Genomic DNA, 23,104 nt, shown 5'->3' with positions numbered 1-23,104 from the left:
CCTAATATGCATGACATTGATCAAGTTTCTTAACCTTGCAAATCCTCTGTGTTTCTAAATAAACTATGGAAATACAAATAGTGCCTGTCTCTTAGGATTGGGGTGCAAATTAAATAAGAATTTAAAATTAGTCAGTCGTGGTGGCACATAACTGTAGTCCTACTGGGACCCAGCTATTTGGGAGACTGAGGCAGGAGGATCACTTGAGCCCAGGAGTTCAAGGCTGGAGTGAATTATGATTATACCCCTGCACTCCAGACTGGGCAGCAGAGTGAGACCCTGTCTCTAAACAAAAACAAAAAAAAATTGCATGTAAAGTACGTGGCTTACCACATAGCAAATGAGTAGTAAATTGTAGCTACTGCCCTTATAAAGCTTATTTTTTGTTTAATAATTCAGTGCATCTATTCTGAAATGTAGTCTATGAGTTCATGATATTTTCAGCTCCTTTGAATGCAATATGTTATATTCCTAATGACAGAGTTTGAAATATTTCGTCAGTTTGAAAAAATTGAGACTTTTTTATTCCCATGTGTAAAAAATGGTTTCTGGTATGATTAATTTATTTTCACAGAAAAGTCTGAGAAGTATGGTATGATTGATTTACTTTCACTAAAAAGTCTGAGAAAAGTTGAGGTTAACTGAATAGAGTAGTGATAGTTAAGGAACCTTTTTCATATATGCTATCACATCCTGGGCTATGTTCTCATTCTACACTGTGTCCTGGCCAACTCCTCCAGCCCTCTCTTTTCTCCACATCTACCCTTGCTTTCTTTAAATTCTTTGTCTACAACGTAGCCACAGTAATCATGATATCACTTCTCTGACTGAAAAAAATCATCCTTTGGCTTTACTTTGTTTTTAGGATACGGTCTAAAAACTTTAATATGGTCTTTATGACCCTGCACTATTAGAGAACTGCCAATTTCTCTCGTTCTATTTGCATCCACCTTCCTTTTCTATTCCTGCTTCTTCCTTTCTGGTTCATTTGCCATCCACTCTTTTCCTATCTGATTCCTATTTGTATTTAAGATCTAAATCTCACCTTTTCTGGAAAGCCTTCCAACCTCCTCCCCCTTCCTCCCACTGCAATTCCCCTGCCTAATTTCTGTCCCATACTCCCATCTAGAACTCTGTGTTTCTCATTCTTAGTACTCATGCTTATAATTGTTCCACTAATATCTCCTCCTCAAGATTATACATGCCATAAGATTAAGGATTGTGTTTGTCTTGTTTGTCACTGTCTGTAGTGCCTAGGACAATGCCAGACTCAGATGTGTGGTAAGTATTTGTTTAATGAATGAATTTAGATATTTAGAAAGTTTAAATTGTATCTGTAATTACCCATAATAATTGTACTGTCATCTTTTTTTGTTAACTTTCCTTGTTTCTTACAGCTGTTATTTTAAAACAATTTTTAAAAGTAATGCACTTATTTTAGGACTAAGAAGAAAAAAAGCTATCATTTACTGGTACACTCTACCAGGCATTGTGTTGGTCACTTGAAGTAAATTGTTTCATTTGTTTCTTACTATCAATGTAGAGTCATAATTTTTATCCCCATGTTACTTACCATTGAGGAGACAGTCTCTGGGTAGATAACTTGTCCAAGGTCAAGTGGCTAAAAAGTGGCAGATATGGATTCAGACACAGTCTTTCTTCTGTAGCCTGTATTCTTTTGCTGTACTTATACTACCTTCTCCAACTGAATATTCAAAATTAATATGCACATTATAGGAAACTTTTTATAATTAGCTATAAAGTAAGATTTTTTGCATTTAGAGCTTAGGATACTTTATTAATAATTAGGAGTATCTCATTGACTGACGCTTTCACATGCATGTGGCACAGTACACATTGATAATAAAGGTGAAATTTGTACTAGAATACATTTACTATTGTTTTTTATTTTAAAGGTATGAGCTAGATACATAAGTTGTCATCATATAGGTAAAGTTTGGGCCTCCCATTGGTCCTCACTTGGCCTGGTTTGGGATCAGCTACCCTTATTAGTGTTATGCCTCCTCCCTCCTTCCCCTGGCAGTGACCCACTACTGCCAATCCCTTTCATGTAGTATGATAAATGTTCAGGGTCCACTTATGAATGAGAACATGTGGTACTCAATTATTTGTTTCTGTGATAGATCGCTGAGTATGATGGACTCTAAATCCATCCAGGTTACTGCAAAGTCCATAATTTTGTCCTTCTTTGTAGCTGCATAATGAAACTTGTACTAGATTATATTTTGAATCCAGAGGAGAAATTACCTCACAGTGTCAAAGGACTTAATTTTAAGGACATTATTCTGTAGCAGCAGATTCTGCAAAGTAACTTATTCTCTTCATCATTTTCAGGGACAATTTTTGCATATGGGCAAACCGGAACAGGCAAAACTTTTACCATGGAAGGTGTTCGAGCTGTTCCTGAACTTAGAGGAATAATTCCTAATTCATTTGCTCACATATTTGGTCATATTGCAAAAGCAGAGGGTGATACAAGGTAAAAGATAATTATTTTATTTTCTAGCATTGAGAAATACAAACACAAAAGGCATATTGGTGTAAATTTTACAAATGTTTTAAAACCAGTCATAAATATTTCACTGGCTCTTATATTTTAAAAATGATGTTTTATTTATAGATTTTTGGTTCGAGTGTCTTATTTGGAAATATATAATGAAGAAGTTCGTGATCTTTTGGGCAAGGATCAGACACAGAGATTAGAGGTAAGGATAATTGAAATTGGAGGAGTACTATCCAAAACAATAGAATGCCTATTAAATTAATGTCTTCTTAAAATAAAAGGTACTTTTAATATTTTAAATAACCTTGTACATATATAATTTCATACATATGCAGACATATCTAGAGATAAAGTACTGATGCAGGATTGCTGAGTCAGGTGGTAAATGGTAAATTTAATAGATGTTGCCAAATATTTTAATATTTTAAGATACAAGACATGTAACAAGAAAATATTAAAATGTTAATATTGGAATTTTGGTTGGATTGCATTGCTAGTAAAATAATTAGAAGAGAATAATGTATGTAGAATAACAGTAGGATAGAATGTAGAATAACAGTAGCCACTATTACTGAGCTCTTACAATGTGGTGTAGGCATTCAGTGCAGTAACTGGTGGTTGTGGTAGTAGTAACACACTTTATTCCACTTAGTCTTCCCAGCGGTTCAATTTTACTTATGCGGAAACTGAAGTTTAGAGGGGTTTCATGACTTGCTCAAAGTCACATGTCAAGTGAATGACTGTCATCTAGAATTAAGAAGGTGGTTTCTGGTTCCTACCATCTTAGCTTGAATTCTGGCTCTTATCTCGAGCAAGTTACTTGATCTCTGTGAGCCTGTTTTTGTCATATGAAAATGGAAATAATAATCATGTGTTCCTTCACAGGATTATTTTAAACATTAACAAATTAAAGCAGATTATTTAAATCAATGCCTGGCACAAAATAATCAACAAATATTAACTTTTTTTATTTTTACGTTTATGATATAAAATGAGTTTTTGGAACAGTATATTGCAGCATTTGGATTGTTTATGCTTGTTGGATCTTAATGAATTCTTAATTTGTAATTATAACATGTATATAGCAAATGTAGAAACAACTTTCTTTGCTGCTAGTTGTCAACTTTCATTTTGATGGATAACTTTATTAATTCCGTGCTTTATTTCCTAAAAGTTTATTGTTTTATCATGCAAATTCTAGAGAAAAAGACCATCTGGGAAGAATATTTCCATTTTTTTTTTTTTTACCAGTAATCATATATTGGATTTATTCTCAAGAATGTTTTTGTCAATGGTTCTTAACCTTATTAGACCAATGCCCCTTTTTCATAACATGTCACTTGTGATGCTTTCTTGACTGTCCTGAAATAAAATTTGTAAGTGATAAAATCCACTTGTATACACAATTTTTAAAAATCAGTATATTGTCCTACTGTAATATAGAAGTAATCAAAAATTAAAATGCTAGCATTTCAATATGTAAATGATTAGATGTGACTATACTCAATGACATGATGAAATAGTCAGAAGCATATAGAATCACTGTAACTGCAATAGTTACAAATGCAAAGTGTTAACAGATATTTTGTATTGGTGAGCTTAACACTTTGATTGCTATTATTGTCAATGACACGGTCTTTTAAAATAGAGACTAGCTCTTGGTAGAGTTCTATGAAAAATAAAGTACAATTCTTTCCTCAGTTTTCCTGTATTCCTATATTATATTATTGCTATTACTATTATTGCCATGGAAAAGCACTTTATATGCAAAGTAAAATTATGTATAGATCCAGATATAACTGGATCTAGACCCAGATAATTATTACTATTTTTGGTTTAAATTTATTTATTTATTTATTTTTAATTTTTAAAGATGTGGGATACAATTCAGGACTAGTCATATAAATGGTCACCGTACAGGTAAAGTTTGGACCTCCCTTACTCCCCACTTCTGGTTTGAGATCAGGTACTCTTATTGATGTTATGTGTCCCCCCCCCCGCCCCGCCCTGACAATTTTAGACTCAAATAGTTTTTTGACTATGTGACTATCTGGTAGAACATTTAAAATGGAATGGGACAGTTCTTCACTGGGACCATCCCACTCATTTCAGTATGTTTAGTATCCCTGGTCCCTGCCTGTAAATACCAATAGTGTCCTCAAGTGAACCAGAAACTCACCCACAAATTTCTAAAACATTCTGGGGCAGGGAAGTAACTACCCTAATTGAGATTCCTTGTTATAAACTGTTTTTATAGAAATTACACTCCTGTGTTTTTTTATGATGAATTTTCTGGGGTAGCATTATATCCAGTTTTTAAATTTTCGCAAATTTGGGATCATATTTTATGTCTTTACATTTCCTATCAAATCAGTTATCTACACTTATTAATTGATCTTTTTTTGTTTTGAGTCAGAGTCTTACTCTGTCATCCAGGCTACAGTGCAGTGGCATGTTCATAGCTACTAAAACCTCTACCTGTTGAATTTAGGCAATCTTTCCACCTCAGCTTTCCATGTAGCTGAAACTGCAGGTGCACACTACCACACTTGGCTAATTTTTTATTTATTTATTGTAGAGACGAGGTCTCTCCATGTTGCCCAAACTGGTCTTGAAACCCTGGGCTCGAGAAATCCTCTCACCTCCGGCTCCCAAAGTGCTGGGATAGCAAGTGTGAGCTACTGTGCCCTGCCTATTAATTGATTTTTAAATGAATATCATATTGTGAAAAGACCTTAGAGTTCATAAAGACTAGCAGTTCACAGACCGATGTCAGTTTGAAGAATGTTTGCTTCCAGCCTGTAGTGAGATGAACACAAAAAGTGAGAGTAGCTGCTTAAAAACTTTCATAGTAATTTGACATTGCCATGGTATCCAAGTATGTGATTTTTGTATTTTACAAAACTATCAGATCAAAAATATGCAATATACACCTTGTCCTTTATCACAGGTTTTTTTGAGAAGCATTGATATAAACCAACAATTTCCAAACTTTTTAAAAGGTGTAAAGCATTTAAACACTTTAATCAAGCCAAATCTTATGTGGAAGCCCAATGGGTAAAATTCATGAAAATGAAGCTCTCTTTAGAACTTATCTGGGCCTGAAGACCCCCAGACTACCACAGTAGCCCTCTCAGTGCCACCATCCTTTACCCAAGGGCTTTTCAGGCACAATCTGAAACCCACTGGTTTATAGAGACCATCGTATTCCTTTTACTACTAATAATATTAGGGCTTAATTTATATCCCATGGCAGATAAAGGATAATTTTTCCTAATGTGTAAATAACTATATATTATAAATTGTTATAAAAGACGCACACACAAACCCCAATTGGATTGAAAATCGCCTTCTAGAATGTAGAGTATTTACTCTTAAAAGTTTTGTCCTTGGAATTGTTTTTCAAATTTTTGTTTGTCTTTTGCGTCTGTGTAATTTTACTACCTGATAAAATCGCTTTCACCATTGGCAGCCCACAGGCCTCTGCCACAATTTTACTTTGTTTTGTTGACTTGTGGAGGCAACTCCTTGGACTTTCCAAAGTGAATTTTATGTGATACCACCTGTGTTTTAGGTAAATCTATCCTAAATACATTATAAAATTTAGTAAAAAAAAGTCTCACAATGTAATTCACAGAAAGATAATATTTTTACATGAATACCATAGATCTGGTTATTTAACTCAGCTACTTGAAATCCTCCAAATTACTATTATCATGAAGACTAGTAACTATTTTTAAACTTGTTTTTGCCTACCTATATAAGCATATATCTCACCTATTTCTCCCTACTTCCTGCTCTCCCCAGCTGCATAGTCGTTTTTTGTTTGTTTTTTGTAAGTGCCTAGATTTTTCTCATCGCAGGATCTTTACATATATTCTTTTTCTCCTACCCCAATCCAGACTATCTACCTCCTATTTCTTCAAATTTTAGCTTAAATATCATTTTGGGAAAACTTATCCTGTCCTCTTCACTAGCTTAATGTTCTGTAATATACCCCATACTGTCCTTTATTTTTTCTTCATATCATCATCACAGTTGAAATAAAATAATTTAGGAATGTAATTATTCATTTGTATGTTCTTCCTATAGATTCTCTCTATTAGTGTAAGGACATTGTGTATCTTGTTCATCACTGTATTGCCTCCTATCTAGTAGAGTGTCAAACAGATAGTAGATGCTCAGTAAATAATTGTGGAAGAATTATTGATATAAGTTTAAAGACTTATGGATTTGTTTTTTTTCAGGTTAAAGAAAGACCTGATGTGGGAGTTTATATCAAAGATTTATCAGCTTACGTGGTAAATAATGCTGATGATATGGATAGGATTATGACACTAGGCCACAAAAATCGTAAGTGTTGTGCATAATTGTGATTAAACACCTACGTGTTGAGTAGGCTGGTTTAGAAACAAGTATGACAGCCCTGTAGAGATTGGATTTTTAGGTTTCAAACTCTTCTCCTTTGATTATTCACTATGTAGAGAACATATAAGAATGAAAGCTATCACAGATCATTTTCCATGCTGACCAAAATTTTCTTTTTGTTTAGTAGTGCTAATCTTTGAAATTCTGTATGACTGTCTCTTGTTATAATAATATTGGTAACATTTATTGAGCACTTAGTAAATGGGCTTACTAAGCCCACTTAGCTTGTGCTAAGTGCTTTATATGATGATCTCTTAATCCTCACAGTAGATTATGAAGATACTAAATTTCTACTTTATGGATGAAGAAACTGAGAATATAAGTAACTCATCTAAGTAATATGCCTACCAAATGACAGAGTGAGTGTTAAATATACCTAGGCTATAGCTGGGTGTGTTGGCTCACACTTGTAATCCCAGCAAAAAAAAACTCCAGTCTTTTTTCAACAAATACATTGTAAGGGGGGGAAAGAAAGGTGGGGAGATTACAGATTAAAAGAGACTCAAGGTTAGGTGTGGTGACTCACATCTATAATCCTAGCACTTTGGGAGGCTAAGGCAGGAGGATCGCTTGAGGCCAGGAGTTTGAGACTAACTTTGGCAATGTAGTAATCCCCTCTTCTGTAAAAAGAGAGAGAGAGAGAGAGAGAGAAGAAAAACCCTAGTAGTCCAGTAGTCTGCATTAGCGAGGCACTATACTATCTCCCTTTTGTTGACAAGAAAAGCAAAACAAAATTAAATTTTAAAAATTGTGTATATATATATTTCTTGGTCAGGATCTCACTCAGTCGCCCAGGCTGGTGTGCACTGGCACGATCATGGCTCACCGCAACCTAGACCTTCTGGGCTTAGGCAATGCTTCCACCTCAGCTGGGACTACAGGTGAGTGCCACCATGCCTGGGCGACAGAGTGAGATCCTATTTTTATTTTACTTTTTTTTGTAGAGATGAGATCTTGCTATGTTGCCTTGGCTAGTCTTAAACTCCTGGGCTCAAGCAGTCCTCCTACTTCAGCCTCCCAGAGTGCTAGAATTATAGGCATGAGCCACTGCACCTGGCCAAAAATTGTATTCTTTTTAATGATTATTTCAAGTTTTTAAAAGGTGAAAGATGTATATGGTCTGAAGAGAAACCAGAGTATATTGTTTCAAGCTTTTAATAGGAAGCTTCAGCAATATTATACAGATGCCCTAGGACTAATACTAGTGATGCTGCTAATAGCAGTTAGAAATTAGAGATTATATAAGAAATAGGAAAAAAAAATTGTTTGGGTTTTGATAACTTGATTATAGATCTGTCAAACCCAAAGAAATTAGACAAAAAATTTTAAAAATCAATTGCATTTGTATAAACCAAGTAGTAGAAAGAAAAAGGAAAAATAAAAACCAACTCTTAACAGAAAAATCAGCAAAAGATGTGTATGAGTATGTTATTTACAGAAGAACTGTACACAGCACTGAGCATATGAAAGAATGTTTGACTTCACAAGTAATCAGGAAAATGCAAATTAAAACAAAAGTGAGAGCTATTTCACCCATTAAATTGCATGAAGAATATCCAGGTTGGTGAGACTTTAATGAAATGGGCATTGAGCATGGGAATATATATAATTGGTACAGTCTTTTTGAAGGGCAGTGTTAGCAGTATCTGTTGACATTTACAATACATTTCTGTTGACCCAGTATTTCTAATTTTAGACATATATTCTCGAAATATATTTTTAGATATAAACAATCTGACAATCAACAGAATAACTGATTACATAAATTATGATACAAATATACTATGGACTATAACCAAGCTGTTAAAAACAGTGAGTTAAATCTACACATAAAGACCTGGAAAGTTTTCAAAATTTATTGGTAAATGGAAAAAAAATTAAAAGCAAATGACAGAACAGTGTGTGTACTGCATCATCCTATTTACATAGATGTAAAAAAAAAAAAAAAAAACCATCAAATATTTATTTGGGCATTGTGTGCGAGTGTGTTTATGTGTATGTATTTAAATACAAAATTAAAGGGCAGAGATAATTGTGGTTATCTTTAGGGAAGGAGAAATAAGATTAGAGAAAGAGATACTGGGAGCTTTCACTTTATGCTTTCTGTATGTCTTTATTTTTTACACTAGAAATATGTTGACAAGCCGGGCTCGGTGGCTCAGCCTGTAATCCTGCGCCTTTGGGAGGCTGAGGTGAGTGGATTGCCTGAGCCCACGGGTTCGAGACCCGCCTGGGCAGCGAGACTTAATCTCTACAATAAATCAAAAAATCAGCTGGATGTGGTAGCGCATGCCTGTAATTCTGGTTACTTGGAAGGCTGAGGTGGAAGGATCACCGGAGCCCAGCAGTTCGAGGCTGTGGTGGCTGGGAGCAGCCACTGTACTCCAGTCTGGGTGACTGAGTGAGACTCCAACTCAAAAAAAAGAAAAAAAGAAAAGAAAAGAAATATGTTGACATATTGTTTGCTTAATTGAAAACATTTTTAAGAAGATTTCATTCACAGAAGTGACCAAAACCCCTCCTTAACTACCTGAGAATCAATTTAACTTGCTATGCGAGATTTGTTCAAGGAAAAGTACAAAATTCTAGTGAAAGAAATAAAATGAAACAAAGATAAAAGGATGTGAAGACCTAAAATAGCAGAGGTGGAAATATTTTAAATTAATAAATAAATCAAGTCTAATAATTAAACACTTAGTACAAATTTCCAGGTAGAGTTCAAACATAAAAATAAAAATGTTATCATATGGAACATATAATTATATAACTATCAAGAGGAAAAGTGGGGAAATGTGACAATAAAAGCTGCTACTCTAAAGACATGAAATTTAAACAATAATCCTTTTTTAAATAATCTTTTTGAATATGTCATCCATATTCCTGGTACAGAATTCAGAAGGCACAAAAGTGTACCTTGAAAAACAAGTCTCCCTTCTACCCTTGCCTGTTGGTCACCTAGTTCCCATTCCAGGGGCAGCCTCTTCTATTTTCTCATGTGCCCTTCCTGATATAGTCTATGTGTGCACAAGCATATATGTGTGGGAATGGTTTTTTTTGGCTTTTTTTGTTCTTTTTTTGAATCAGAGTCTCACTCTGTCGCCAGACTGGAGTGCAGTGGCTGGAGCGGCCACCGCAGCCTCGACCTGCTGGGCTCCAGCGATCCTTCCGCCTCAGCCTTCCAAGTAGCCGGAATTACAGGCATGCGCTACCACGCCCGGCTGATTTTTTGACTTATCGTAGAGATGAGGCCTCGCTGCCCACGCGGGTCTCGAACCCGCGGGCTGAGTCAATCCACTCACCTCAGCCTCCCAAAGGCGCAGGATTAGAGGTTGAGCCACCGAGCCCGGCTGTGAGTATGCTTTTAGAGAGAGAGTCCCTCGTTCTTTTTCAGCCAGATAAGAGCATATTTTATTCACTTAATAATATTACCTTATCATTTCACATTAACACATACAGCAGATAAATATTTTAAAATAACTATAATATTTCATTGTTTGATTGTACCATAATTTATTTACTCAATCTGTTATTGATAGACTTTTGGGTTGTTTTCAGTCTTTCTATTATGAGCAATACAGTACTGCAATAAATATTCTTTTTTTTTTTTTTTTTTGAGTTGGAGTCTCACTCTGTTGCCCAAGCTGGAGTGCAGTGGCGTGCTTATAGCCACTACAGCCTCCACCTGCTGGGCTCAGGTGATCTTTCCGCCTCAGCCTTCCAAGTTGCTGGAACTACAGGCACATGCCACCAAGCTCGGCTAATTTTTTAATTTATTGTAGAGATGAGATCTTGCCAAGTTGCCTAGGCTGGTCTGGAACCAATGAGTTCAGGCAATCCTCTCACTTCAGCCTCCCAAAGTGCTGGAACTATAGGCGTGAGCCACTGTACCCGGTAGATATTCTTTTATATACATTTATGTATGAGTTTATATACATGCAGGCATATTTATAGGATAAATTATTCCTACCTCCTTGAAAAATATAAGCGTTTAATTTTCTTATTTCAAAATTAATAAATATTGTGACCAAAAATAAAGCAGTGAAGGTATTTTTTTATTTTTGTTTTTGTTTTCATTATGTGATATGTCAGCAGGTTGGAGTATTGAGTCTACTTGATTGCTATTAACTATTCTGTCCTTGGGAATGTAAAGTTCAATGTAGGTAACTTTTAGCAATATAGCTGTTGTAGTGCTTTATTTTTGTACCTAGAAATATAGAAAATCAAAATCATAAATAGCATGTTTTACTTATATTGTAAAAACAATGGTATTAAAATATTTAATGTGATCTTTTTTCAAATTATATGTTCTTTCCCATTCTAAAATGCAAAAACACTGCTACAGTGTGACTTGATAATCACATAGCTATAAGCTATTCCTACCTCCTATCCTTTGACCTGGTCTTTCCAGTTTGCAAAATATATTCTGTGGAAATAGCCCTAAAGAGACAAATAGGATCTATTTAAAGATGCTCACATTAGTATCGCTTACAAGGGCCTAAAAATAGGAAACAGTCCCAAATGTTTTATAGTAAGGGAATAATAAAATCAATTTTAGTAAAATTTTCAAGTTGTTTTAACATGGAAATACACATAGGTGATAATGTTAATTGGAAAAAAATGGAAGATAAAATAAGACCTAATATTCTGTAGAAACATGTATGTGTGTTCCTACTAATCACATGATTTGAAATGGTGTCAAACTTAATAGCTCTTTATATTTTTAGGAAAAATCATAATTTTATTTATTTATTTATGTATTTTTTGAGTTGGAGTCTCACTCTGTTGCCCAGACTGGAGTGCAGTGGCCACTCCTGGCCACCGCAGCCTTGACCTGCTGGGCTCTGACGATCCTTCCGCCTCACCCTTCCAAGTAGCTGGAACTACAGGCGCGCACTACCACGCCTGGCTAATTTTTGATTTATTGTAGAGATGAGGTCTCGCCAAGTTGCCCAGGCAGGTCTTGAACCCGCGGGCTCAGGCAATCCACTCACCTCAGCCTCCCAAAGGCTCAGGATTGCAGGCTGAGCCACCGAGCCCAGCTCATAATTTGATTTAAAGTAGAAAAATATATCATGGATTCACGGGTCCTTGTGTTTTCTTTCACTAATTTTTTATTTATCTTTTTTCATCAGGCTTTACTTTTCATTAGTGTAATTTATATTTTAGTTATCTAACTTCTAAGATAGTCATCTTTTAAATGTCTAACTTCTAATATCAAAGCTTGCATTAAGAAGTTCTGTCTGAACATATGGTAGGAAGATAATTTTGGCATTGGTTAAAATTGCCAATGCTTTTAAAATACTTTGAAGTTTAAGAAAAAACTAATACATGTCTATTGTAAAAAAAACAAACAAACCTATTTTTCTTTGTTTACACAATATATTCATGTAAATATTTATATACCTGCAAATATTTAGTATCTTTTGAACGGATGGTTTTGTTTTACAGAAATGGGATCATACTATTTATTCCTTTCTAACTTGTTTTTTTTCCCAATTCATATGTTATGGGCATCTTTCCATATCATTAGATACAGATCTATCTTTTTTAAAAAAATGACTGCTTAATAATTTATAATGTGGCTATTCCATAATTGATTAGTCATTATCCTACTGGTTGTTTCTGGTATATTGCATATGTTCAAGTATTTCTGTGGTTTAGATGCCGAGAACAAAATTCTTTTTAGAGACAGGTGAATTAGCAATAACTTTTTCAATTATTTAATATGTGGCTTTTTTTGGTATGAATTTTTTTATATAATACTTGGGATTGAAATTAAGTATTTTGTGCTAAAATTATATAGTTGAAATATCACAACTTCTTTTGTTATTAACATAAAGTATAAAAACGATTTCATATAATAGCTAAATACACATTTATGTCTTTTTTTTTTTTTTTGAGTTGGAGTCTCACTCTGTTGCCCAGACAGGAGTGCAGTGGCCGCTCCCAGACACTGCAGCCTCGACCTGCTGGGCTCCGGGGATCCTTCCACTTCAACCTTCTGAGTAGCCAGAATTACAAGCATGCGCTACCATGCCCGGCTGATTTTTTTTTATTTATTGTAGAAATGAGGTCTTGCCAAGTTGCCCAGGCAGGTCTCAAACCCGCGGACTCAGGTAGACTCAGATAGACTCACCTCAGCCTCCCAAAGCGTGGGACTACAGGCTGAGCCACTGAGCCCAGCTCACATTTATGTCTTTATGGTTTAACCATGCTCTCTAGCTTTTGATTGTGATGAAATTTAAACTGTTCTGGATATTTAATTATTTTTAAAGCCACTCTTTGTTACACTTTTTAAGAGTTTCTTTCCCTTATTTAAGGTTCAGTTGGTGCAACTAATATGAACGAACATAGTTCCCGTTCCCATGCCATCTTTACAATTACTATAGAATGCAGTGAAAAAGGCGTAGATGGTAACATGCATGTCAGGATGGGCAAGCTCCATCTTGTAGATCTTGCTGTAAGTAATAGGATACTTCTTAAGGACTGACTCTTTTTTGTGATCTGTTTGTTTTATAAATGAATAAAAATTAAAGTGAAAGGTATGATTTACATATGATTTTTAAATCATTACTTATATGTAAAAAAAAACAAACCTATTATATTCCTTAATATATTTATTAAGGAATATTTTAAATGTGTATGAAAATAGATAAGTAGTATAATGATCCCTCATGTACCCATCACCCTACTTCAATATTATAAGCTCATGGCTACTCTTGTTTCATAAATTCTTACCCACTTCTTCCCTCCCTGTATTGTTTTGAAGTGAATTCCAGGTTCATATAATATTTTTTACTGTTAAATTTACCTTTTTTGAAGACGTTGGGAAGAATTTTTTTTGTTTATTTTAGCTTTACCATCATCTGTTTGTTGCTAGGGTTCAGAAAGACAAGCAAAAACTGGAGCTACTGGACAGCGCCTAAAGGAAGCTACAAAAATTAATCTTTCACTTTCTACTCTTGGTAATGTAATTTCTGCCTTGGTTGATGGAAAAAGCACTCATGTGCCTTATCGTAACTCTAAATTGACCCGTCTGCTTCAGGATTCCTTAGGAGGAAATTCAAAAACCATGATGGTAAGACTTAATTTGTAGTATAGTTAACATCAAACAAATTTAAGATTCCAGTTAATGCCAATAGTTGATATGTATAACATTTTTAAAACTAATGACTATTTTACTTTTTTTGGTTTATGGTTGTCCTTTTCGTAACATACCCATGTGTAATAGCCCATAATAGTTGGACAGTGTTGTTTGGAAACCCCTCTCATTGATATTCTCTTTTTCAAGAAGGCCTGGGGGCATATGTGCTTTAACATTTTTTGATGTATTTGTATATTTTTTTGATATATTTGTAATGACAGTATTAATTTTAACTATTTCAAGTGTAAAATGATTTGTTTCGTATTTCTAATCCAACAGTGTGCAAATATTGGGCCAGCAGATTACAATTATGATGAAACTATCAGCACATTACGGTATGCCAACCGTGCTAAGAATATTAAAAACAAAGCTAGAATTAATGAAGATCCAAAGGATGCTTTGCTTCGTCAGTTTCAGAAAGAAATAGAAGAACTGAAAAAGAAGCTTGAAGAAGGTAACTTATTCTGGGAATATTAATTTTTTTTTTGAGTTGGGTTTTACTGTGTTGTCCAGACTGGAATGCAGTAGTTAGATCACAGTGATCATGGCTCATGGCAACCTCAACCTCCTGGGCTCAGGCGATCCTTCCACATCAGCATCCCAAGTAGTTGGGACTACAGGCATGTGCCACCACGTGTGGCTGATTTTTAAATTGTTTTTAGAGATGATGTTTTGCTATTTTGCCCAGGCTCATCTTGAACTCCTGGGCTCAAACTCTCTGCCCACCTTGGGCTTCCCAAAGTGTTGGGATTGTAGGCGTGAGTCACCGCAACCAGCTTCAAAATATTAATCTATATGTTGGCTGAAAATATATTGTTTAGCCACTAAGTTCTAATAGAAACCCCTTTATTACACATTTTTTTGAGCCTCTGACATTGATAGTTAAAAGAATATTTTTCACCGGGCATGGTGGCTCAAGCCTATAATCCCAGCACTTTGGGAGACCAAGGTGAGGGGATTGCCTGAGCCCACGGGTTCAAGAACAACCTGGGCAACTTGATGAGACCTCATCTCTATAATAAATAAAAAAATAAGCCAGGCATGGTAGTGCGTGCCTGTAGTTCCGGCTACTTGGAAGGCTGAGGTGGAAGGATCACCTGAGCCCTGCAGATTGATGCTGGGTGACCATGAGCGTGCCACTGCACTCTAGCCTGGTGACGGAGTCAAATAAACTCCAACTCAAAATAAAAAAAGAATATTTCTGGAAAGTAACTTGGTGCTTATGTACTTTAGCATTTTCATATTAAGTAAAATTGTATATTTGTATTTGTGGTTTTTAAAAAAATTAAAGGTATATGCCTGTAGTCCCAGGCATACTTGGGAGGGTAAGACAAAAGAATCACCTAAGCCAAGGTGGTTGAGGCTGTGGTGAGTCATGCTTATACCACTGCACTTCAGTCTGGGCAGCAGAGTTAGAGCCTGACTCAAAAAAAAAAAAAAAATTCATGGAACTTAAACTGCCATCTTTATTCCCATAACCTTCGATAAGTTTCTTATAACCATTTGTTAGATAATTAATTTGTATTTGTCTCTGTGTAAGAGCAAATTCTGCTATATGTATTTTAGGTGAAAGTGACCAGAGTTCTGTCTTTTTGATCAGTATCAGCTCACTATTGTTATAAAGAAAGATATCAGATAGACATGAGTAAACCAAGTTTGCAATAAATAAATACATTGCACAATCTTTAAAATATCCTTTCATACCTAACTTTGAACACACAGTTCTACTTTCTAACATCATGTTAGAATGTTAGAAAGTTTGAAGATCTTATTCATGAGGATGAGAAACTTCCCAATCATTAAGTGCTCAGTGACTCCCTGTACCTCTATGCCAAGAACAGATCCTTTCTGATTGGCATACTGCTGCTTTTCATACCAAGTAAACACAAGGCTTTGAGACTGCACCTTTGTAGTCTGTGGGGAAACTGATTAGATCAGAGGTGAAATCTAGAGATGCTGGTATCACAAATGTTTGGAAAAGGTACTGATTCAGTAAACTTGAGTGAGGTTATTTAGGAAAAGAAATAAATGAACTGTAACGCAGATAGTGACATTTGGTGTTTGTGACCACTAGGTGGTATTTATAGCCATTATGTTTTAAAATTTTTAAATTTCTTAGTTATGTTAATATCGAGTGCATACTTTTATACATATACATGTAAAATATACATAATATAAAAGTTACCATTTTAACAGTTTTTAAGTGTACAGTTCAGTGGCATTAGATTTATTACAATATTGTGCAACTCTCACCACTATTCATCTCTAGAGCTTTTTCATCATCCCAAACAGAAACTCTGTACTAAATAACAACTTCCTGTTCCCTTCTCCCTCAGTCCCTGGTAACCACTGTCCATTTTCTGCCTCTATGAATTTGACTGTCCCAGGTATCTTACATAGTAAAATCAAACAGTGTTTGTCGTTTTGTGCCTGGCTTATTTCACTTAGCATAATGTCTTCAAGGTTCATCCATATTGTAGTATATGTCAGAATTTTATTACTTTTTAAAAATTTGCGGTAAAGTAGACACAGCATAAAAGTTTTCCATTTTAACCATTTTAAAGTCTGCAGTTCTGTGGCATTATATTCACATTGTACTGCAACCACTCATTTCCAGTTTTCATCTTCCAAAACTGAAACTTTGTGCCTCCCCATTCCATCCTTTGTATTTTCCCATTTCTTCCTTTCCCTAGTCCTGGCAACAACCTGTTCTACTTTCTGTCTCTGAATTTGACTACTGTAGGTATCTCATATAAGTGAAATCATACAGCATTTGTCCTTTTGTGACTGATTTGCTTCATTTAGTATAATTCCTTCAAGGTTGATCCAACTTGTAGCATATGTTGGAATTTCTTTCCTTTTTAAGTATGAATAATATTCCATTGTATGAATATACTACATTTTGCTATCCTTTTGCCTATTAATGGACATTGGGTTGGTTCGACTTTTTGGTTATTGTGAGTAATGCTGCTATGAACATGGGTGACAAATACCTATTTGAGTTCTTGTTTTTAAAAATGTTTGGTTATATACCCAGAAACAGAATTGCTGGATTATATGATAATACTCTTTTTCACACATTTCATTTATTTGTGCTCCTGTGATATTTGTTTTTATAATCCATTTAATGGAGTTGATCATATAAATAATAAAAAAGCAAGCAAAAACCTTAAAACAATAATTTTTGAACTTTTTATTTTAAAAGGAAAATTTGCAAATATAGCATGGAGAGTTTCTATCTACCTTTTACCCAGCTTCACCTAATGTTAACATCTTATGTAAGCATAGTACAGTTATCAAAGCCAGGACATTTACATTAATACAAGCTATTAACTAATCTATAGCCCTTATTCAAATTTTGCCAGTTTTCCTTCTGATGGCCTTTTTTTCTGGTAGGATATAATTCAGAATCACACATTGCATTTATTTGTCATGGCTTCTTAATAACAACTTATAGCACATTTAACCTGAAGTCTGCTGTAGTTTCTTAGTCTTTCATGATCTTGACACTTGTGAAGAATACTGGTCATATATTTTGTAGAGCATTCCTTAATTTGGGTTTGTCTGCAGTTCTTTCAACTCTGCAAGGTTTCTCCACTGTAAATTCGTTATTTTATTTTTCTATTTGTAATCTTGTGTGAGATAGTTGGAGGCTCCAAAGGTCCTGTTTCTCATCATGCTTCTCCTCCTACTAATCTGAGTATCTGTCAATGGTTCTTGCTTGCAACAATAATTCTGTGGCATTTGCTTTATGGTGATTTTCAATTCTCATTATTTCTGTTTAGTGTTTAGAATTCTATTGTAAAGAGAACAGCTCCTTCATCCACATTTATTTATTTATGTATTTATCTTATTTAGAGCATGAATTACAATATAATACTATCATTATTTATTTTGTTGTTCAACTTTTCCCAGCTTTGTCTGTTAGGAACTCCTTCAGGGTAGTACCTTTCAATACATACCCATCAGTTTTTTTGAACATTTCATTACTTTCTGGCACTATAAGATGGTTTAGGTTCATCTCATATCTTCCCTGTCCAACCTTAGAATCATCCATTGCTCCCTGGTTCATTTCATAGGAGAATAGTATTTATTTGTGTACTAATGTGCTCATTACTACCAATATGTTATTATTTCTAAGCCTAAAGAACCAATTTTTATTTTTTGTTTTTTGTTTTTTTGAGTTGGAGTCTCACTCCAGACTGGAGTACAATGGCTGCTCCCGGCCACTGCAGCCTCGACCTGCACTGCAGCCTCAACCTTCTGGGCTCTGGCGATCCTTCCGCCTCACCCTTCCAAGTAGCTGGAACTGCAGGAGCGCGCTACCACGCCTGCCTAATTTTTGATTTATTGTAGAAATGAGGTCTCGCCAAGTTGCCCAGGCGGGTCTCGAACCCGCGGGCTCAGGCAATCCCCTCACCTCAGCCTTCCAAAGCGTGGGATTACAACTGAGCCACCGAACCTGGCTGAACAAATTTTTTTAATGATTTCTTTCTTCCAAGACTCTGTGTTCTCTTTTTGTTCTTTATTTACAGGTACAATTATTACCTGATTGTGATTAGTGTAGATTTTTACCTTTTTCTCCCCAGTTACCTTTGTTTTCTTAGACATTTCCTATACAGACAGTGGTATTTTAAAATAACTAATTTAAAGACAATATAGTGCTTATTGGTTTAATCATTCCTTTTTACTGGATTGTTTATCTTTAAGTTAATATGTAGTAAGCATTATCTTTATTCAAATAAGCTCCTCTTCTTTTGAAATATTTCTTGTGATACAGTCCTAAAAGTAGGATCACTATATGTTAGATGACAGTTTTATGACTCTTAGAAAATTACAAATTGAATGAATTACTTAAAATCTTAAACAGGAAACTGAGGAGAAATTGTTCCAAAAAAGTGATCATATTTTTAGAAGACTGAATTAATAACTGTACCCCATATTTATATATATATATAGAGAGAGAATTAAACTAATGATTTGACATTTTAAATAGGTCAGAATTTAACTTCTCCTTAGGGACTTTAAAAATAAAGTCTCTCTGTACATCTTATCTATTTCTGAGATTAACATATCTGATATACTGTCTAGGAGCATTTAAGTAGTATTCAAATTTGTTGTTTGAGTCAACAAAAACTTAATGAAGATAATTGATATAGGATTTTCTTAAATAGCCAATAACTTTGTATAGAATAAAAATCCTCATATTAAATTTCTGTCCAAGGGGAAGAAATATCGGGCTCTGATATCAGTGGGTCAGAGGAGGATGACGATGAAGAGGGTGAAGTTGGAGAAGATGGAGAGAAAAGGAAAAAAAGAAGGGGTGAGTTCTGTTTAGTGTTCTAGTTTGTAGAAATTAACTAGGATTGTTACCTAATTGTGGTTTCACATTCCTAAGACAATTGAGTGCTTGCCTTTTATTTTGCCAGTTTTAATTATGGTAACAATTAGAACAGACAATATATGCCATATACAGGGTTAACTTGTGTTTTTTTCTGCTATATTTATCTATTTATAGCTGACTCAGAATACATGTTCTCTTTTTCTAGAATTTTGAATCGTAAAATTCAATAATAGTGGATATAGCATTTTAAAATTTTACTTAGCATTTTCATTTTGTGTAGGGAATTACATCTGTGTTAGGAACCTAAGTTTTTTAGGAAATTTGATTAACGTGGAGTTTTTCCTCAAACAAGACTATTCTTTAAAAGTGACTGGATTTTTAAATAATAAACTTGTATGATAATTCTATTGTTTCATTTAATTATTTTTCTTTATAAAATGTGCTCTTATTCTCACCCTGTTTTGGGGCATTTGTTGCCAAGTATGAAGTAGGACTGTGTTATGATAAGAATGTAGATAACATGCAAATGAGATGGACATATTATAATGGCCTACATTTCAAACTTTTTAACCATAAATATTTATTTATTTCAGAACTCTCTTCCATTAATGTGGTCATTGTTTTCAAGCTAGTGCATATTTTGCTTGTCTTATTTAAATGGTCTTGCTAAAAATAAACCCATCACTGCTTGATTAAGAGTCCCAAATTAAAAATCTGTGAAATTCTTTAACTTCAAAAGATAGGAAAGGAATGAACTTAGCACAAGAGTGGGCAAAATGTCTGCTGGCCACATCCAACCCACCACCTGTTTTTGTTAATGTTATGAAAACAGCCAGGCTCATTTGTTTGCATATGATCTGTGGCTTCTCTCATGAAACCATTTGGCCTACAAAGCCTCAAACACTTATTAGTCCTTTTGCAGAAAATGTTTGCCTGATTTAGAGAAATTTTTTTCTATCCGTACCTGGTTTTTCACAGAGTAGATTATTCTTTTCTTTTCCTTTTTTTTTTTTTTGAGTTGGAGTCTCACTCTGTCGCCCAGACTGGAGTGCAGTGGCTGCTCCCGGCCACTGCAGCCTCGACCTGCTGGGCTCCGGCTATATTTCTGCCTCAGCCTTCCAAGTAACTGGAATTACAGGCATGCGCTACCATGCCCAGCTGATTTTTTGATTTATTGTAGAGGTGAGGTCTCGCCAAGTTGCCCAGGCGGGCTTGAACCCACGGGCTCAGGCAATCCACTCACCTCAGCCTCCCAAAGGCACGGGATTACAGGCTGAGCCACCGAGCCTGGCTTATTCTTTTCAAAGCCAAAGTAGATAATGGATTTATTAAAAATAAAATTATAAATAGGAAAATGCCACTGTTTAATATGTTAAAATATTTAATAGTAATATACCTTCCTTTCAGGCTTAGAAATTTAAAAATTTTCAGTGAGCTTTTTTTTTTGAAAGTTTTACTGTTAAATCTTAAACATAAATAACTATATTTGATACTTTGATGCTTTGGAAGAGAAATAACGAAAATGGAGACAGACCAACCTGTCTATAATGAAGAGTAATTTATCATTCCTATAATATTGTGTATATCTGTTCCTTTAATTTATCAACCTAAGTATTTAGATAGACTTGTCACCAAATGACTTCCTTGTTTTTTATTCTTGTCATTTCAACCTTCTCAATTATTATGTTAGGTGACTAGTAGGATTTGCCCACAGTAGTTGCTTAAAGCAATAGTTTCTAATTCTCCTACATGGCTTTGTAAAATAGAGATTATTGAATAAACTGCCAAGACTGGTTTTAAGGGAAAGTTTTGGTTCTTTACTTCAAAGTTTGATTGTCCTTTATGTTTGTTTGTTTTTTTTTTTCCTGGAACTGAAATTTTCTCTGTGTATGTGTTCATTTTCTTGTTTCCTCTTTCTTTGGTTCCCGTTGGGCTCATTTCTTTGTTTTCCAGGCAGTGGCAGCAGCAGTAGTTCAGACTCCACATGCTCTGTCATAGAGAAACCTCTGGATAAGTTCTTACCTAGTGAGTGGTAGCTCTTAAATTTTCTAACAGAGCTTTGGCTTTCCATAACCCATGGACTTCATTTGAGAAATGCTGCACTGCTCCCTGTCATTACTTGAAGAATACATGTTGGACTTCTCAGTAGAACAAAGCATGCAATGATTCCCTTCACCCCCTTTCATTGCTTCCAGTTTACCATGATTGTTAAAACATATGCTTTAGCTTATGTTTGAGACAATGGAAGAGAGATTCATGCTTTTGCAATTGCGATAATGTAAAGAGAGCTAGTAAGCTGTATAAAAGAAGATTCTTACAGTTCTTTTTAAAGTTTCATGATAAATTTCTAATTCTGCTTAGATCCAGGGACATGCAATATCAAATTCTAAACTTCTAAAAGTACAAATTATATTTGGAAGTACACCAGTGCCAATTATAGCATGTCACACTGTTACAAACATTTTACACTCTGTAAGTGTTTCTATTCTTAGCAGTAGCTTAAGATTGAAAGCTCCCAAATAAAGAAAAATGTAAAGTTTGAAGCACATAAAGGTGAATTGCATAATATTTTATTTCAAGTAGATTTTTATTCCTATTTCTAAATTATCTGATAGATTTTTTAAAATTTTCTAAGGTATTATTAGATAATTCAGAATCACAAGAAGAAGTTTATGCAGGATCTATCTAGACCTATTTCAAACTTAAAGTCTTTTTTTTAAACTTTAATTAAGTTGGAAAGTATTTAATTTATCTATTTATATTTTATTTTCAGAAGAAAAGGGAGGTGATGCTTGTATCAGCCTGCAGCTTACTGTCTTTTAAAGCATTATCTATATAATGACCCTTTCCAAAACTAATGACAAAAATAATTGCTTATTGTTCTTATGCTTTTAGCTTTCTAGAGAAAGAATTCCAAGAATATTAGAAATCTTTTTCTCTATTGACAATTCGTAGGCAAGTTACAAAATCAGTTAATTTCAGAGAATAATTTGTAAAATATATGAAATTGTTTAGAAACCATAAAGAGGTATTATTTTGTATTATAAACTGTGGAATATGAGAAAATATTTGAGTGGGAGGCATTGTAATTTAATTTTCTATTTTAAAACTTACCTTGATAAAGAGTAGTTATATGAAAGTGTGTTATTAAGTGAGTTGTACTTTTAACCCAAGAAGTTTTAATTGCTATTTGCATACCTAGCACATAACTTGTTTTTGTTGTAATGTGGATGTGTTGGTGGAGAGATGGTTGTCCCAGCATGTGGTTGCTGTGTGTAACTTGTATGTATTCTTCTTTTTAAACTATGAATGGCCTTTTTTTTTAGGTGTTCCTTGCTTGACTCATCAATTGGCATTTACTTCTGTAGAATCATTATTATAAGTACCCTTAATAATCTACTAATAGATTGAATAAGTTTACTGTACATGTGTACTTCATTTTATATAATACACGATTTTTCTGAAAAAATTGCTTATAAATCAAACTGGAAAATCAAGTGTATTGGAAGAACTTGCTGACTGTAAAAATTCTTCATTGAATCTTTCTGTTAATTAGATCCCCAATGCAGATTGCTATATTTTATTTATTTGTTTAGTTGGTTCCGATTTTTTTGTTACATATTCTTAAAGTGGGGCACACCCGTAAGGAATCCTTATATTAGAA

At 34.5% G+C, this 23,104-nt stretch overlaps 1 protein-coding gene across 3 annotated transcripts in view; it reads left to right on the top strand.

Moving 5' to 3' along the window:
- Positions 1–23,104, top strand: part of KIF3A (kinesin family member 3A) — a 43,099-nt gene that overhangs the window by 5,773 nt on the left and 14,222 nt on the right. For 2 of the 3 annotated variants that reach the window (XM_008056930.2, XM_021711770.1), the window contains exons 2-8: positions 2,356–2,500; positions 2,642–2,726; positions 6,772–6,877; positions 13,273–13,412; positions 13,833–14,030; positions 14,376–14,550; positions 19,321–19,419. In XM_008056930.2, the coding sequence (XP_008055121.1) occupies positions 2,356–2,500; positions 2,642–2,726; positions 6,772–6,877; positions 13,273–13,412; positions 13,833–14,030; positions 14,376–14,550; positions 19,321–19,419 (948 nt within the window). Of the gene's footprint in view, positions 1–2,355; positions 2,501–2,641; positions 2,727–6,771; positions 6,878–13,272; positions 13,413–13,832; positions 14,031–14,375; positions 14,551–19,320; positions 19,420–21,393; positions 21,466–23,104 lie in introns of all 3 variants that reach the window. The other variant, XM_021711769.1, reaches the window with a different exon arrangement.

This window comes from Carlito syrichta, unplaced genomic scaffold (assembly GCF_000164805.1).
Source record: "Carlito syrichta isolate Samal-C Ts95f unplaced genomic scaffold, Tarsius_syrichta-2.0.1 Scaffold302579, whole genome shotgun sequence".
NCBI lineage: Eukaryota > Metazoa > Chordata > Mammalia > Primates > Tarsiidae > Carlito > Carlito syrichta.
This window is presented reverse-complemented; position numbering and strand designations above follow the sequence as displayed.